Below are 18,621 nucleotides of genomic sequence, written 5' to 3'. Positions count from 1 at the left end.
GTGATCTTCTCACTTAACCATGGTAAAAGATATGGCATAAATTGCCTATCACACTGTTTTGGCTAATTCAGAGTTCCTCGGAGAAACCGGATTGAAATGTCTGCTGTGGAATGTTTTTTTATTTTTTTTATTTTTTAATTATTACTATTTCGAAATGTTTATTTGATTTTTTCAACTTGGAGTAAAATGCCATCTCACCAATTGTTAAAAGAAACATGAACTTATTTAGCAGAGTCCAATCATTCGTAATTGTATAATTATATCATAATTATGTCACTAAGATTTTTTTAAAGAAATGTGACAGAAAGATATTTATAATGTTGCAAAAGATTTCAAATGTCCTAAATGCTGTTCTTTGGAACTTTCTATTCATCAAAGAAGTTTCTTGAGCACCAATTCAACATATACAAATTATTTCTGAAGAATTGTGAGTATTTTTGTGACACTGAAGAATGGAGTAATGATGATGCTGAAAATTCAGCGGAATACATTACAATATAACATGTGTTAAAATAGAAAATTGTAACAACATTTCACATTTTATTGCACAATAAATGCAGCCTTGTTGAGCATAAGAGACTTCGGGAACACATAAGCCCCGTTTCCACCAAAATTACCCGGAACAATTTGTACCAGGAACTTTTTTACAGGAACTTTTCTCCCCCCCAGACCTGCAGCTGTCTGCGTTTCGACCGCGATAAAGTTCCGAGAAGATTAGGCAAATTAGTCCGGTGATGTAGGACTGCACGCGACTGTTCCTCCAAATCAGTGAAGGACAGTAATCATTTTTAAGTGTACCGATTGAAAGATTTAGTGGACTGTTTACATGAGACATTATCTAAACCGATCTGGTGTTTACATGTGATGACTTTCAATCGCAATCATTTTGTCACATGCAGTTTGTCTGCCGCATCAAAAATGTCGCCGCTGTTTTCTCCAGCAGCTGAATGTGTTAACTGTAGCCATAGCAACTCTTAACGGCCACCAGGACTAATACAGTATTATTTATAGCTATTTGTTGTAAAGTGTAATAATCATCTCAGAAAAAAAAATCTTCTGTCAGGCGCAGTTAAAGTAAAAACTGCCCGGGGCAATATACGCTGTGTCATTACTCCAACATTATCTTCATAACTTACGAAATGAAAAGTTTACCCCTCAGAAAACTGTACTTTCCTCTCTTGTCAACATGAGCGCGGTGCGCGCCGTCACGTCATGTAAGGACACACACTTAAAAGTAATCGGTCAGGTCGTTTACATGGTGAAAACAAATTAATAACGAGTATGGAAGAGATTCAAGCTGTGCCGCTTTTGCTGGTTATGTATAGGTTTACTAAAGAGGTAATTAACAACGACAGAAAAGAGCACTAATATGCAGATTCAGCAGCATGCAGCATATTCAGAAAGCTTGTAAAGCTAGATTTAAAATGACAATGTATATTATTATCAGCTATTACGGACATTGAACGTGAGATGGCTGAGACGACCGTGCGCCACCAGACAGAGAGCAAGACTGATATTTACTGAACGCAGAACGAACCTCGCAAAAGACTTTTAAAAATGCCGGTTGAACTAAAATGCTGCGTGAGCTCAACCAATCAGCATGTTCAGCGCCCAAGTCCCGCCCTCGAAAGTTCCTGAACTTTGAAAAAGTACTACCTCGCGAGCAGGGCCGTTTGGAGGGGGAAATATTTACCCGGAACTTCATTTAGACCCTGGTTCCTGCGGTCTAAACACACGAAGTACCACCCAAAGTTCCTGGTTCCTGGGTAAAGTTCCTGTAGTGGAAACGGGGCTATATTCACTATTAACTCTGACTTTTGCCTCAAAAAACTCAAAATCTACTGCTTATTAATAGTTAGTAAAGTAGTTTTTGTAGCATTTAGGTATTGGGTAAGATTAAGGAATGTGGAATAAGGTCATGCAGAATAAGGCATTAATATGTGCTTTATAAGTACTAATAAACAGCCAGTATCCTAGTAATATGCATGCTAAGAAGCAACTAGTTAATAGTTAATAACTGAACCTTAAATTAAAGTGTTACTGAGACTTCTTTCAGAAACATTTAAAATCATAATGACCCAAACCTTTTGAACATTAAAGGGGTGGTAAAACACATTTGAAGGCTTGATTGTGTTTGTGGGGCGCACTGTAGCGTGTTCATGCTTTGTTTTTAAAACATTGCATTATTTTTCATATATTTTACCTTTATTCTACACTACTCTGTCCCTCCCTGTAAAACGGTCCGATGATTTCTATGAAGTTCTATGAAGCTGGTCCCTCAAAAATATGCAAAGGGCTCAGATTGGTTAGCTGGCCCAGTGTGTTGTGATTCGCTAACCACCTAGTGCATGTTTTTTTCAGAAACCCCTTACCTTTACCGGTAGTCTGTAAAGACAGTGGATCTATTGTGATCACTACTAAACGACACAGTTACTTTTGTATTTTAGAATGATTATAGCCAAATATCTGTTGCAAGAACTATTAACCCAAAATGAACACTAAACATTGGCTTTACTATTGTAGCCAAATCAAACACAGAACCATGTTTAGCATGCCTGTAGATAAACAAGCATGTAGATAAACAATACATAAATGCTCTAATCAACGAATAATTTACACTAATTCCAAGCAAGTTCACTGTGGAGATTTTTTAAAAGTTTGTAACGTTAAGTGTTTGTCGGATAACCTTAAGTATGAATGAGCATTTCATAAACTGATTTGCAGAGCCAAACAGCGGTGTCATTTGTTTACTTCCTTGCTACAACGTACAATTAACAATACAAACTATTACAGGAAAACACATCAACGAAAAAAAAATCATACTTACAGGTTTTTGGCCCATTTTTAAAGTTGGAACTGCTTCATCTTTCAGGACAAGCCATTGTGCGAATCCTGCATTTACCTTTCCCCCGTAAAATTTGCAGCACAAAGAGCGAGATTTGGATAATAATTATGATAGGACCGAGTTAAAAATAAATTTTAACCATTGATCCCTAACTCCTCCGTCCCTAGGAAGGCTGAACAGATAACAGCGTTTCGTCTGCATTGCGACAACAACACTCCAGCCTACTAACTATACCAGGAGAACTGTTCTCCACAGCAATAAAAAATGGCCTCGTCCCACTTATTTAATATTCTTGGAGCAGGGGTTTATGTAAATATTGGAGCTGCTGATGTCAGCTACCCTGGTGGAAAAGTCAGTAGTTTCCTATCGGTTTGCTGTAGTCCTTAGAAACAGATTTTTTAAAGCAAATATCTCCCTTTGCTTTAAACTTTGAACGTTGTAACTTGTTGTTTATGCTCAAACAGCAACATTACACACTAGCTAAAGTTAGGAAAGTAAAATTGTGTTTTACCACCTCTTTAATGTGTACTATGTCAATACTAGTGTATACATTTAATATAAACTAGTAGTGTGTACTAATTAGTGTATGCTAGTGTATAAGTGTTTTTCTTTTCGTTGGGTTTTGTGACACTTCCAGAGTACATGACCTTTCATAAGTTGCTTGATGTTGTCCAATTATAATAAAAAAAACGAATCCGTTTTAAAACTTTTAGCATTTAAGAATCAAGAGGAAAACATAGTTTCATAAAGATAGTCTGCAATGTTTTTTTTTTTGTCGCTGTTTAATACATTTAAACATTGCTGTATTTGTGCTGTGGTCGTGTGCCGTAGGTTCTAGAGCAGCGTCATGTGGAGAACCAGCTGCTGCAGGATGAATCAGGAGCGTGCAGCGAGCAGGGCAGCAGCGTGTTGACTCAACCCGAACCCCACAGACCCTCTGAAACGCCACAAGACGTGACCATCAACCCAGAAAACTTTGCGTACAGCCTCAGCCTAAGCTTTGAAGAGCTCAGCGGTGTGGGGCTGGAAGAGCCCGCCAGACAACACAATGCCCACTGGCTGGTGCGTGGTACTGCTGTGCACACAAACACATTCAGCTGGACACGTCAACACTGAACTACAGCCTATAGATAAACACAGGTGCACACGCCATGATTATATACATAGAGGCGAACACAAAAATATGTGCCTGTAGAAACAAAGAAACTGGCTTTTTTCTTGTTGTTGTTGTTGTTGCGCCTTTTTAACCTACCATTTTCTTCACTGTTGCATTTTGTCGCTGTGGAGCGCAGCTTCTGCTTTTCAGTAGTCATGAAAATAGCATGTGGTTTACTGGGTGACAAACGGAGTGTTTTCTGACCTAGATGGGCAGAGGAAGTGAAGAGCTGACCACACACACGCTAGCTCTCTATCACACAGAGATAGCTATTTCTGCACTCATCTGTTAACACTTGGCAAGGTGTTGCAACACAAGCAAGAGCTCATAATGGTTTAGATTATTAGCATCATGAAGTTGGTTGTGTACACAGACTTTGGGTGCGTCCCGTTTCTCATACTTCTGCACTATTTTACTCCATTTTGTAGCCTAAGTACTGTGTTCTCACTGAAAACGTAGCAAGGTGCTGCGTAGTATGAGTAACTGAATGATGATAGAGATAAAATTGTGGATGTGGTGAGGGGGGGCATTAAATGGACCATGTTGCAAATACTTCTATGTTGTAAAATTTGAGACGCCTGCTTGAATTCATACTCTCCAGTAGTTGTCCCAAATGACACAGGTTTGTGTAACCTATCCTACTCGACATGCTCCGTGTGGGATTTGAACCAAGGTCTCTGGTGTAAGAGGCAGTTGCACTAATAAGGGCACTAAAGGCTACAGCGTGCCTCTTGAGGCTCGGGGAGTGAGGTTTACACGCACAGCTCTTACTGGCCTACGTCTGTTACACTCACCCCCTAGACCTCACTCCCATCCAGGTCACGACACCAAATGTAACCGGCCCTACTCGACCCGTTCACTGTTTTCTTTGTCGTCTTCTTTTCTTTTTTTTTTACTACAGAACGCCATTGAATAATGCATAATATGCAAATTGGAATGCCCCTAATGACTCATTTGGATTTGGAACGCAACTAGTGTTTACACAGGGATAGTTCCCTTAAAATTCTGTCATGTTTCTGGAACCCTGTATAACTTCTTCAAAAGAGTTTCTTATTCCAGGTCTTCTGAAGCCATATGATAGTCTTGTATGAAGAACAGTTAAAGAAATTATTGATTGAACGTGCCAGGTTTGAACATCTGGAAGTAAAAAAATTTGTTAAATCGATTTTTGGTTAAAATCGGGCAAAAAATGTATTTTATATTGAGTTGTTCTCATGGGCTGTATGCAAAACAAACATACAATGCGACCCGTGTAGTCCGATCCACAAAAACTTTTATTTGACTCTTTTATTGAATAGTTCAAACGATCAATCTGTCTGAAACAGCCTGCAAAATTGACATTTAAACTGTAATTTAAAGGATTATTTATGATATTATTGTGCGTGTAGTATTAACACTTGTTTTTATATCACTTGTTTTAATATCACTGTTATCATCAATACTAGTAGATTCTGACACCTCTAATCGATACCTAGCCCTAACGCCAAATAATTCCTTTTGTGTTCCATGAAAGAAAGAAAAAAATATAGAATTAAAAGTTTTATTTTTGGCAAACTATTGCTCGAAATGCCTGGTTGCGTGTTTGCTACCAAAAATGTGATCTCATCTAAAATGTTCTTTCACATATTACTATATTATAATCTATAAAATTATCTAAATTAATGAAACTGATCTTCTCCTTTAGGCCAACACACACCGGACGCCCAGCATATCTAGCCTGAACTCTCAGGAATCTTCTAACGACATCTGTAAGCTGACCGATATGCAGCAGGCAGAGTATCGCAATGCTTACCAGGAGTACATCTCCCACATGTCCCAGCTGGAGGTGTCTGCTGCTGGGCGAGAGAGTACCGCTCAAGCCCTGGCTGGCCAGTTCCTCTCAGCCAACTCTGAAGGCAATGCTAAGGAAGGTGAGCAAGATGGGCGCAAACCCTATGCCAAAAAGGGCTCCAAACCCCCAGACACCATTGCGGACTTCTCCTCTGCCCCAGACGGTGGTCTTCTAGACCCCATTACAGAGGAGGATGAGAAGTCAGAGCATGGGTCTGCCACTAAAATCCCACCCAGACGCAAGACCAAAGGCCAGGGGCCTTGTTACCACAGCGTGCCGAGCGATGAAGAAGACTCTGGGGACGAAGAGACAGACGCCACCCCGCTTCTGAGAGAGGAACCCTGGGCTGCCGAACCACATCTAGGCCTCTTGGCTAAAGGGAAGAACTTCGCCTCAGATGTGCTGGACAAGAAATCATCTGACTCTGGAGTGAGGTCCAGTAGGAGCTCATCCGACCGCTCGCTACAAGACGAGGAGAGCGAGTCGGCCCAGGAGAAGGAGGAAAAGTCCAGTGAGAAGAAAGAAGAGGAGACCCATCTGATCGAACTGGTTCTTGAGAGCCCGGTTAAAAAGCGAGTCCTACCGCACAGGCTGGGCAACCTTCAAGACGAGGCCGTGGCCCGGATGTCCATCTGCTCTGACGCTCTGTCTGACAGCAGTACCCCTGAGGATAGCTGGCCCGCTTCAGCCGTGAGCAACCTCAACTGCTCAACCGACAACACTGCGCTCAACAACAACATCAACAACAGCACCCAGCAGGAGACCTCCGGCTCCACCGACTGCCCCTCACTCATTATAAGACCAGGATCCAGCACGGAGACCACCACAATGCCCAACCAGAACCTGCGTGGAGTCCAACGCAAGAGGTCCACCGGTCCCACCACCGACGCCACTGAGGAACGGGAGAGCGTCCTCTGAGCGTAAACAAGTTTCTTTACATCTGGAATGCCCAGTTCTGTTTCTGGAGATCTACCTTCTTGCAGAGTTCAGTTCAAACACAACTGTCTCTAATTATGAAGTGCTCCCGAAGATCTTGTTTAGCTGGTTCAGGTGCATTTGAGCTGAACTTTGCAGGAAGGAAGATCTCCATTAACAGAATTGGTCACCCCTGCTTTAACTGCAGAAGGTTAAATGACTAAAACTCTGCGTTCATATGCTGTTACTGCACGTTTACTTGGTGTTGATTCTAATTAGATTTGTGTCGTAGGTAACACATACATTTAAAATTAGCTATCACTGCAAGCTCATTTTCTGAATCCGTAGTTTTGCTTTGTTCTGCATACAAAACATTTAAAGGTTCATTGGTGGCACTTTACAATAAGGTACATTAGTTAACATGAACTAATAATGAACTGCACTTATTTATCTTTGTTATGGTTGATTCCAACATTTACTAATACTTTATTAAAATCTTATTAGTTATTAGTTAATGTACTGGGAACTAACATGAACAAAGCTGTATTTTTATTAACTGACATTAACAAAGATTAACAAATACAGTAACAAATCTGTTGCTTATGGTTAGTTCATGTTAGTTAATACATTACAATAAGGTTTCACTGGTACATTAAACAAGAAATTATTATATATTAAAGACAATTATTACAATAAAATAAGTTATGTAAAAAATTCTAAGCATAAATCTAGCCTAAAATGTATGTTTAAAACAGGTTAAATTCAGAAACATTAGAAAACTTGTTTTGTAACTAACCAGGAAAATAATAATTATAGCATTTATTAATTTAGGTTAATGAAAATGTTAAAAATGTATATGCAGAAATTGACTAGTTGCATTAATTAACATTAATTTATTATGAATAAACAATTACAACAATGACCAATGGTATATTTATAAAGTAAATCTAAATTGTCATTCAGTGTTATTTCGTTAAACCTAATGCATTAATTTCTTCTACCAAATTGAACCTTTAAAATTGGGAAGAATATTTTCTAAAAATAAGTCTTAATATATTACACAATTTCATGTGGTTTTATCTGTATTTTAATGATGTTTTTCAACTGCAAAACAAAACAAAAATACAGATTAAGATTAATTGCAGTGTGAAAAATGTGATTGTTGTTGGAGTGGTGTTAAAAATGCAATAAACGGAGGCTGTGAAGCGCTTCGTAGTTTTTGATTTGTTTAGTGCAAATCCTGTTATTTCATGCTCCATTGCTAACATTTAAGATCTAGTGTAGGTTGGTCCACAATATTCAAATCATCACGTAGAGTGAGGATTTAACCACATGTAGGTAGTAGTGAGTGCTGATGTTTTTGCTGTGATCGGTGTTGTGAAAGCTGTTATTTATGATTGAATGCCCGGTTCACATTCAGGTCACCCCTATAGTTTGTGTAATGCTTTGTAGTGTTTTAGATAAGTGGATGTATTTGTGAACGGTTACATCGAGAGAAAAACAAGAACATTCAGAGATTTCTCTGAGGCATGATGTGTGTGAACGCCAAGTATCCTCCGAATGTTTTGTCCAGTTTTCTCGCATTAATAAACCTCAAACCTTTTACATGCGTCTGATTACCGGTATATCATTGAATTTAATTCCTTCTCATTCTGAAATACAAATCACATTAATGTAAGCGTTTAGTTGTTAGTGTGTGCTGACCAAAAAAACAACAACAAAAAAAAACACTTTCCAAACAAATTTAAGCATGTATTTTGCCAATTGACAATCATATTCCCCAAAAATAAAGACATTGAAAGGAATGTCCATTGTTTTGCTGAGGTGAGGTCTGGCTACCAGCAGGTGGCACACTCTTCATATCAAGAACACTAACAGAGGTTTAGATTGCAATTGAGATGCAACCTTTAATATTTAAATGTAAACTTAGCAGAAATGCGTGTAATAAAAAGGAGGGCATAGCGGTATCTTGTTTTAGTAGTTAAATGGTTTTCCCTGTATTACGTCCCACACAGTGACTCGGATAAGTGCATTAACTGCACTAAAAACGAAGCTAAATCAAATCTCATTTATAGTGTCTCAAATGCGAACATGAATAAATGTGAGAGAAGCTGATCGTTTTCAAAGTTACACTATTCCAGTCAAAAGTGCTCGGTGTGCAATTCTGAATATTTGGGGTTTCCAGAGTAGCTGAGGCTGTAAAAAATAAAATAAAACTCAATTCAGATCTCTGATTTATTCCTTCGTGCTCATTAGGGGACAGACTGTGAACCCACAGACAATTATTTTACAAACGGAATTCCACAAATCAAAAGCTCAAGTTTTAAATGAAGTGCCATTTCATCCGTAACACAGACAAATGAGCCGACCTGTGGAAACGGTCACAATTAATGTTCTACTTCCAGACACCTTCAAGAAACGAGTGTCACCACACAGGAAGTCAGAAAGAGGTTAATCGCAAACAAAACTGCCAGGCCGTATTATTTGTTAACAGTTATATAGAAGGAAATAGCACTCCCCATTACGAACTGGAATCAATGCATTTTTACACAGCCAAATGGCAATCTAAAAGATTCATTCTGGTTCCTGTCAGTAATGGGAAAACGTGCATGTATCATGAAAGGTCAGGGACATGCTTTTGAGTACCTGGATATAAAAGGCAGTGTGAAGATACAGCACGACACTGGCATATTGACATTTTTAGATGCAAGCATAACAGACCAGTGTCAAATAAAGCATTTGATTTATTTTGTATAAAAAAAAGGGTATGATTTACAATATTACTTTTATAAAAAGTCTCAGCATACAGCATAACACTTTGCAGATACTGACAGTCCAATTTCTGCAACTATACAAGATAAAACTCTGAGAGAGTTCACAAGGTTTCATCATGTCATTTTTCAACGTCCAGTCCTTCATGTGCCAAAAGAATTGACAAAAACAGACTTAAACTTTGTACAGTAACTAACCACGTCGTCTCCTATTCACACGGTCTTCACGAAAAAAGGTAAGACTTCTTCTCAATGCAGAGAAAAAGGTTCCTTGTGAGCATTTACAGGTTTCCCTCCTATTTTAAGGGAATATAGTGCTTCTTCCTCTTGAAGAAAGGACCAAATAAGTCTTTTTAGAAGATAAATAATCAATGTCCGAACTTATAACACATCACATGGATTGTCCTTTTAGAAGCAAAAGAGTCTCTTGATTCAATTACAGGAAAGAAAGGAGGGGGGAAAAAAACTCCAGACTGAGAACAGAAATTGGAGGAAAAGCCAGTTCCCAGGTCCTGTGTGTTCTTGTGTCTTAACCAAACACCTGCAAAAGATTGAGAAAGAGGCGCATTTAGAGAATGCAAACAGGGCAGAGATCCGGACAGCCTGGCGCCAGAGAGGAAGCCGCAGTTTGAACATTTAACCAAACACTCAGAGACTGAGCAAAACCCTGGGCTCCAGATGTACACGAGCACTGCCTTCCCTCAATGGGTGCATTTCAACATTCAACCTCAACTAATGCTTTATTACACACTTTATACAACTTGACAGACTATGTGACACAATGGTCCTTAACAAAAAATAGAATTAAATACTGATCTGTATATAAAGTTCTGACAGCATAAAATATTTTCTGTCATTTACAGCATATTAAATGAGACTCAAAAGCAGCGTTCAAGAGCATTTACCTGATTAACGATAAAGTGTCCTGCTGTCCTCTGTGATCAAGTCTGATTGAAACTCGGGTGTCTAAAGGGACAAAAAATAAAAAGTCCATTTATTGACTGCACGTAAACACGCAACAAATCAATGAAGTTTAGCCGTGCATTATTAGCGCATTTAAAAATGGACACGATCGATAGATAGATAGATAGATAGATAGATAGATAGATAGATAGATAGATAGATAGATAGATAGATAGATAGATTATTCGTTCTATGGACACTCACCTGTAATGAGAGGATGCTGATGTCTGTGTTGAGTGTTGTCAGGGGTGTTCTGGATGTCCCCTGCCCTGCTCGCGGGTGATGCAGGCTGGTGATAGCCGAATTCGAGTCAAGTGCGATTTGCAGGTCCAGGATATAATCGATGACATGCTGCAGGATTTCCATTTTGCTCACGTTCTTGTTCTGCGGGATACTCGGCACCAGTTCCTTCAGTTTAGAGTAGCAGTCGTTCATGTTGTACAGCAGGCTCAGGGGATCGTCCACGGGGGTCTTGCTCCGTGAGATTCCCAGACTGTGCTCCGTCACAGTCGCGCTACTTTTCCGAAAAGACCTCACTGGGCTTATTGCCTTCATGTTGACAGCTCTGTAAGAACGGTTTCGTTGGAAGAATCGCCTTTGTGTTCGAGGTTTCCTCTTCGCACTGGGCTGTTGGAGCAAACGCAGTGGATTAGCGAGCTGTCATCGCTGTATATATACACCCTGCTAGGTGGGCTGTTCACGCGCTGGTTTGGATCGCGCTGATTGGTGGAAATGACCGCGTCAATCATCGCCTTCGCGTTACGCTATTGGTCGCTGTGCTTAGCTTTCAAGACCCGCCTATTTCTTCCGCGTTCTTAACCAGTGAAAGCGCGTGAAGGGTGGCGCTGACTGCCTTCAGCTTCCACGGATAATTTCTCAAATCAGTGTAGGCCTACCTGTTTCCGATCAAGAGAATTAGGGACTTGGAAGTATAATGTTGTTTTCACGCATTTGTTTCTAGTGTAACAGTCAGAATGAATCAAAACAAGCTTAGACTAATTTATGCTCGACATCTTAAATGATAGGCTATTGTATTAGGTAGGCTAAGATGTAAACAGAATTTGACATAGTTGTAAATGTACAAACCCCAGTTAAGCCTTCTATTAACCTTTCGACTTAACATCTCTGATAATAAATGTATTGTTATTTTCCCACAACATTTAATGTTATTGGTTTTATTTTAATCTTTCCCCTTGTAAACACTAAAATATCAACATTAGCCTACCTCGAAGTCTGTGGCATGCAGCCATAGTCACTGGACGAAGATCCCATTTACACTACTTTTCTCTAAAACGGTGCCTACTCACTCAGTGTCCCTCACCCAGCCTCTTCCAGACCAGAAACCATTAAAAGAAATCGATTAAGTAAAAATAAAAAAAGCTCTAGCAGCGTTTCTTAATATATGGTGTTTGCTGTGGAGCAGTTTTAATAAGCATGCAGGCTATTTCTGCAGTTGGCGGTGTGTCCGTAATGTTTATGTTTGTTTATAGCCTACACATCATGATTGTGGGGTAGGGGGTACCTAGAGACTTTTATGGAAGCAGTCTTTAGGCCTGAGATGTGGGTCGAGATGTAGTGATGATCCTCTTGCACGAACGCGTGCAGCATTTTGATAGACGCACGTGAATCAATTACCGGGAATGAGTAGCCTACTGTAAGTTTCAACGTGAAACTGCACAGCTGGAACTGAAGTGAAAATGCATTCTTCTTGGGAAGAATATTTTTATCCCGACACGGATTATATTACCATTTTTTAGAAACCTTTTGGCAGTCTAGAGCGAGAGGGGTGGCAAAAAAAAAAAAAAAAAAAAATAGAAAAAAAGCTCTTTGTTTACACATGCTAAGTAACAATGGAGACAGAGATTTCCTGGTTGCTTGTGCACATCCGACTAAACAGATGTTTGCGGAGATGCGTCGGAATGCAATCGTGTTGATGTGTCGGAATGCAGCTCATACATTATCATTATCACTCCTTAAAAAAGGAAGTAGGCTTCTTGCAAGATCTACCTCCAGGTCGATGGATTTTTAAATTGCTTTTTTAAAGAAAATCTTTGCAATAAAAAATGCATTGAGCGCGCGCAGGACTTACAAACACGACAGACGAGATCTTTGGAGTCTCGTCCGCATCTGCCGCAACTGGCTTTTTCCATTTTCTCCCTCGTCCTTTTTTGTTCTCACAGCTGTGTACATTTCGCATGACACCCTGACTGATCCCTGACAGGTGATGAATTGGCACCAAGCAAAGCAGCACTACAGAGCAGCGCCGCGAGCTCACGCTCTCGCAGACTCTCTGGCGCCAGCCCCGTGACGTCACCCATTCACAGCGGCCCTCCAGCCAGTCCTCGCGGCGCCGTCCAGGCGGCTGCTATGGAGACGGGGGCAGTTAGTTAGCGCCGGTTCTCAGCTGATCAATGGGGCCCGGGCGATGAGAGATCGGAGTTCAGCCCGTCACCTCAGGTCTCCTGCGCTCCGAGGCCCGCACACCTGCATCGATTTGCATTTCTTTGCTTACGTTTAACTTGGAGGACTCCTCGCCCTTTTTGAGACAAATTTGAAACGAACGTAATATAGAAAGAGCCTAACCTTAAATTACCTCAACTTTATCAATGTCTAGGAGCTAGAACGTTTATGGATAAAAAAATTAAATACAAAGAAGCGGCCCATTCATTTAAATGGGCCATTCGTTTGAAAACTCAAGCGGAACTACAGAATTGCGAATTATGGGGTGGTTTAGAAAGAAAACAAAACTTGTGGGATTTTAAAAGTAGTTTATGAGAGAATAGTCTAACTTACATTTCAATCGCGCGTGAAGACTGAAACGTTTGCCCTTGGAACCATAGCAACAGTAGCCTAGTCTAGCCTATTAGTAGGCTATTAGTATCGGCTATATTGACGAATTTAGCCAACATATCTCCATTAAAAAATATGGAGCAATTATTTGGCTTGCGGGAAACGAACTGACCGATTGCGCCCTGAAAGTGACTAAAACATTCATTATTTGATTAGTAGCCTATATAGAAAAACTCACTTCACAGCACAGGCTTCTCGTTGTAGCGATTAGCCTTATATATCCCGATACGCAGTATTTTCGAGTTATGTTTGTTCAGTCTCTTGTCAAAGTGCTAACAATGATAATGGCAAGAAAACAATCTAAAGTTGGCAGAAAGTTGACGAGTTCTCCACGGGATGGAGTCAGGATGTCTGTACCGCCTCCTCTGCTGTTCCAGCTCACTGCAGCTGCACAATTCCTCCCGTCCCCAGCTCATCAAACACCACCAGATCCCAAAGAGTCGCATCTTACCACATATTTACTTTCGTCTACTATAGCCTTTATTTGATGACAATATTCAACACATTAAAGTAGCCTACAATAATTAGGTTAACAGACGCATCCCGAAGAATCTCGAAGTCACGCGCATTTTGAAAATAGCCTAGCCTACTCTGAAATTTTTGAACAACGCAAACATTACGCGGCGCTTTCTTTAAAATCCTCTTTAGAAATGCGAGATTTGAAACTCTCGCGTCAAACTTCCTGATGATAACCCGTGGGAGAAAACAAAATATTGCTCTCCCGATAACCCCGTTTCAACTCGAGTGCCCACGAAATACCTCGCGATGGCGAATTTAAACAGGCTTTGAATATCCGGACGCATCTAAATCGTTTCGTTTTTCGTTCGGCGGTAGTTGGTTTCGGCGCTCGGTTGTGGCTTTGAGAGGCTCCCACGCGCCTGTCGCGTGCAGCAGTACACGCGTGAAAGTGTGGCTCGCGACTCTTGTAGCAACATCGACCCCATGGGCGTGGCGTTGATGTTTGGCTTAAGCTATTGTTCGCCTCCCAAAGAGGGTCCTGAGAAATTTTGCAATTCAGAACGCCAGAGAATCTTTTTTTTTTTGGTTGCGTAATGTGGAGCTGCTGTTTGTGTTAACACAATAGACCATTGAAACACTGTCAGAGCATATTCTTTCATAATACAAATGGGAGACTGGGGCTAGTTGTCACAGAATTTCCAAAATCTTTTTTCCTTTTCCTTTTTTATCTAAACTAAACCACACCTGTAGGCAAATCAGACAATATTCACTTAATGATGGTTGATTTTAACCAAATGGTTGCTCTTAGTCAGGAAAAGGTGTCAGATTGGGGCAAATTGTCACAACATATTGTACATTTATTCCACTTATTCATATTTTGGCTAAAAGAGGTTACATACGTTTGCTACCTTCAACAAGTGACTTTTGTTGGCCTACCTCATAACTGTTTTACATTAGGCTATCTAATTTAAAGCTATTTAATGGCTAATTTAACGGCAGACTAGACTAGCTGTTCAGGACAGTCATGTGGAAATCTCAAGGAAGCGGATGATGACGACCAATTGTTATTATTTATTTTGTTTGTTCAACCAATTATTATTATATAGGCTAAATTAGTAAATCCCCACTTAAAAGGGGCAATGAAGATAAATACAAATGTAGTTCTATGTGTAATCAATTTAAACACTTTAAAATAGCTATGCAAACACAATCTTATTCGTACGTATCAGGTGCTTAGCCTACATATCAGGGCCATAAGGAAAGGCCTGTGATTTGGCTGGGAAGTAGATTAGGGGAGACCGGGGATGGTTGTAACATTTTTTACCTTTCTGTCTATATCTTAGAGTACTTTTAAGCCAGTGTTTTCAAAATGTGATTCAAACTAGTTGCAATTGTCTACTATTAAATGATATAACTTGTATATCTGTGTGTGACTAACCCATAGTCTTGTTGTTGCACATAGACAGTAAAAGAAATGGACACAGTGATCCCATAGACTTTAACGGCGAGAACTAAAGTCAATTAGAAGCACTCACTTCCTGATGGCTGAGCGTACTGCGCTGATTCAGACTGAGCTTGACGACATAGAAGCAACCTGTAGGACGGTTGTAAGTCTTCTAGTAGTTGTGGAAAGTGAAATCTGAATCACGTTGTTTAAATGTTTTGTCCCGTTGCTTTTGGCTCACTATCGGCTTCTCCCCATTCTTCTCCCTTGACTTTATCGGACTTTATGTCTCCATGTCCCCTCGACTGTCTGATAGACAGTAAAAGATTGCCTGTGAGCGTCTTCTCCTGTCTATACGGTAATTTCTCAACTGTGCGACAGAGTGGCGTTGGTTATGAAGCAATCGTTAGCCTATTTTTACAAAAACAGTTTCTACGGGGCGATAGTGTAAGATACAAGGTAACGGAGCCTTTTATGCATTGTCGTGTCTCTTTATAAATAAACAATGGACAAATGGAGTCTTTAAACGCCTCAGATGTAAAGTTATTCACTGTCAAAGTGACTCAAAAATGAATGGGAGTCAATGGGATGCTAACAGCAGATGATGGCTTGGTTAGCAATGGGTGGAACGCTTTCCGAGTATAATGTGATGTTAATATTGTTAAACACATTTGCAGTATACGGTATTCAGAAATATCTGTTGTTTGTTTATTCATTTATTTATTGCAATAAGCATGTACCCCTCTGCAAAACATTAATGGGTAAACGTGGCCGGATTTTAGCCCCAGTCCAGTCCTGATAATTCTCCTCATTCTTGGGGAGAGAGAGAATACCTTAAAATGGTAATGATAAAACTATTTACAGCAAACTCCTATTAGCAGTTATATAAGCAAAAGTTGTTGCTGTTTCTGTAAACCCATTTGCTTTTACGTCACATCTGGTTTTAATGCATTTATGTATTTATTGTGTTGTTTGGATGTAGTCTGTAATATTGTTTATAGGTTATTATAGATACATTACATTGTATCTCTGTGTGAAAGATATTATGTTTTGTAAAAACGAATTTTTCCTGTGATAGAAAACGTTATGAAGGAGGCCCTTAGCCCCAGGGCCCTATGTGTTCTTAAAGGGATAGTTCACCTAAAAATGAAAATGACTCCATGATTTACTCACCCTCAGGCCATTCTGGGTGTAAGTGGCATTCTTTTTCAGATGAATACAATCAGAGTTATATATAAAAAAAATTCTGGCTAATCGAAGCATTATAATGAAAGTAAATGGCAGCCCAAAATTTAAAGCCCAAAAAAGTGCATCCATCCAATTTAAAAGTAATCCACACGGCATTGAGGTGTTAATACAGCTAAGCGAAGTGATGCGCATGTATATATATATATATATATATATATATATATATATATATATATATATATATATACATGCGCATCACTTAAGTATAAATACTTAACACGTTATAAAGTAAAATATCTACATAGTTTGATGCATGACGTCGGTCATGACATTTTGAACTGTGAGAGGCGTAAATTGAATACAGAAGGCGATCGAGCGGAAAATGGGGTAAAGTTTATTTTTGGGTGAACTATTGAATTCACGATAGTGAATTTGTTTTGAATTCACGCTTGTCTTCTGTAAACAGCAGGGGCGGAGCCAGACGATGTAAACATTCGGGGCTTAGCCCAAACCTAGGGGGGTCCGGGGGTATACTCCCCCGGGGAGATTTTTTTCCATTTACATCAGCTAAATGCACTATTTTTCAGGCTGTTTGAGATAATAGAATGCCTAAAAATCTATATACTATCTGGGAAAATAAGTTAGTAAAAAAAAAAAAAAAAATTTCACCCAGTAGAGCCTACAACCTGTTTGGTATTTAACTGTTCTCCAGCTGTAGTGAATCCAAAACACCAAACATGTTAAGGATGACTCATTATAACCCCTGGCAAATAAAAAAGGCAACCATTATCTGACTATTTTTAAGTTAGCCTGCATAGGTGAAATTGAAATTTGGTGTAAACATCATTATTAATCTTTAGAGTTCAGTTTGGTTTACTTTGTGCTTAGCTGGCAGATTTGTCACATCAGAATCCATGACCAATCAGATGTTGTTTTCGGCTGCAAACTTTTACGGTTGGTTAGTTCTACAAAGGAAATGCCCATATTTGGATTAGACAGCGTTGTGTGTGAGACAGAGCTTTATAATGATACCAGGCATGACATGTTTCTGTGAATGGAGACGGCACGGGAGCTCGCGTTAGAATAACTTGATGATTTCAGGTAGAAATCTAAAGGCGCACGGTGACAAAATATAATGAAATAACACCCTTAAATGTGTAATGTTGCCTTTTTTTTTATTGTGACATGAAAGCTTACATGTTAAGGGAGTAAACTGGCCCAAAATCTCAAAATTGACTTTGTTTTCACCTGTCGTGTCTCGCCTTAATAAGTAAAACCTAACGTTAATCTTCAACGTAACTCTAGCTAGCCAGCAGTACAGTCATTTAACTCAAGTGTTACTACAGCGGATTCACAAACCTGTAACACGCTCGTCTGACGCAGAATCTCTCTCTGGCCGGTGAGGTTTAGTGTTCCTTTTAAAAAAAAATGTGTAACTTAGTGTCCATGTTAACTATAGTTCACTACGACGCCGGTGAAATACAAAAGCCCGCCAATCCCTGATGACAACAACGAAGAAGAAGATGTATATTCTTCTTCGTTAGTTTTTATTGGCAGTTGGCATTAGCAAACAAGCTGGGGATTTTGCAACAGTCTATGTGTGCGACGCATTGCCGACCGCCACACACACGGTAAAGGAGCTTTTGTTTCATTTTTTGCCGCTCCAGTCTGAAAGACTGAGAGGAAAAGAAACAAAATGATTTTTTTTTTTTTTTTTTTTTTAACTAAAAGATTCGGGGCTTTTGACAAAACATTCGGGGCTTAAGCCCCATTAGCCACCCCCCCGCTCCGCCCCTGGTAAACAGTAAGGCCTATCTTTTTTGATTTGATTGGCCACCTCAGTAATGAGTGCTGCTAGACCACTGAGGCAGATAAAAACCTAATTTTTTTTTACTTCTAAAACTTTTTGTCGTCCAAAAACAAATAGAGCAGTGTACATTTGCCTTTGCAATTTGGAGGCCCGTTTCAAAGAAACAGTCGGATGCCCCCTCCTCTCAGAGAAAAAAATAAATTATTGCAATTACTTTATCTCTGGTATCTTTACAATGTTGGGCCCTATTTTAACGATCTGAGCACATGGTCCGAAGTGTGTGGCACAGGTGCATTTAGGGTGTGTCTGAATCCACTTATGCTAGTTCAACGACGGAAAAAACGGTCGGCACGCCAGGCGCATGGTCCAAATAGGTTGTCCCTATTCTC

The 18,621-nt window shown here is 39.8% G+C and overlaps 2 protein-coding genes across 6 annotated transcripts in view; one reads left to right on the top strand and one right to left on the bottom strand.

Annotated features, from left to right (window-relative positions):
• kidins220a (kinase D-interacting substrate 220a) overlaps positions 1-7,841 on the top strand; it is a 58,397-nt gene extending 50,556 nt beyond the window's left edge. For all 5 annotated transcript variants that reach the window (XM_067455349.1, XM_067455352.1, XM_067455348.1 and 2 more), the window contains 2 exons: positions 3,677-3,907; positions 5,686-7,841. In XM_067455349.1, the coding sequence (XP_067311450.1) occupies positions 3,677-3,907; positions 5,686-6,750 (1,296 nt within the window). In that variant the 3' untranslated portion in view covers positions 6,751-7,841. The remainder of the gene's footprint in view (positions 1-3,676; positions 3,908-5,685) is intronic.
• A 1,632-nt stretch (positions 7,842-9,473) lies between these two features.
• On the bottom strand, positions 9,474-13,445 carry id2a (inhibitor of DNA binding 2a). Its single transcript, XM_067455353.1, has 4 exons — positions 12,571-13,445; positions 10,686-11,108; positions 10,424-10,484; positions 9,474-10,059 (listed from the first exon to the last, which is right to left on the bottom strand). Exons 1-3 carry the CDS (start codon positions 12,676-12,678, stop codon positions 10,428-10,430), a joined length of 588 nt encoding a protein of 195 aa, XP_067311454.1. The 5' UTR covers positions 12,679-13,445; the 3' UTR covers positions 9,474-10,059; positions 10,424-10,427.
• Positions 13,446-18,621: the final 5,176 nt, after the last annotated feature.

This window comes from Pseudorasbora parva, chromosome 10 (genome assembly GCF_024679245.1).
Source record: "Pseudorasbora parva isolate DD20220531a chromosome 10, ASM2467924v1, whole genome shotgun sequence".
In the NCBI taxonomy this organism is placed as follows: Eukaryota; Metazoa; Chordata; class Actinopteri; order Cypriniformes; family Gobionidae; genus Pseudorasbora; species Pseudorasbora parva.
This window is presented reverse-complemented; position numbering and strand designations above follow the sequence as displayed.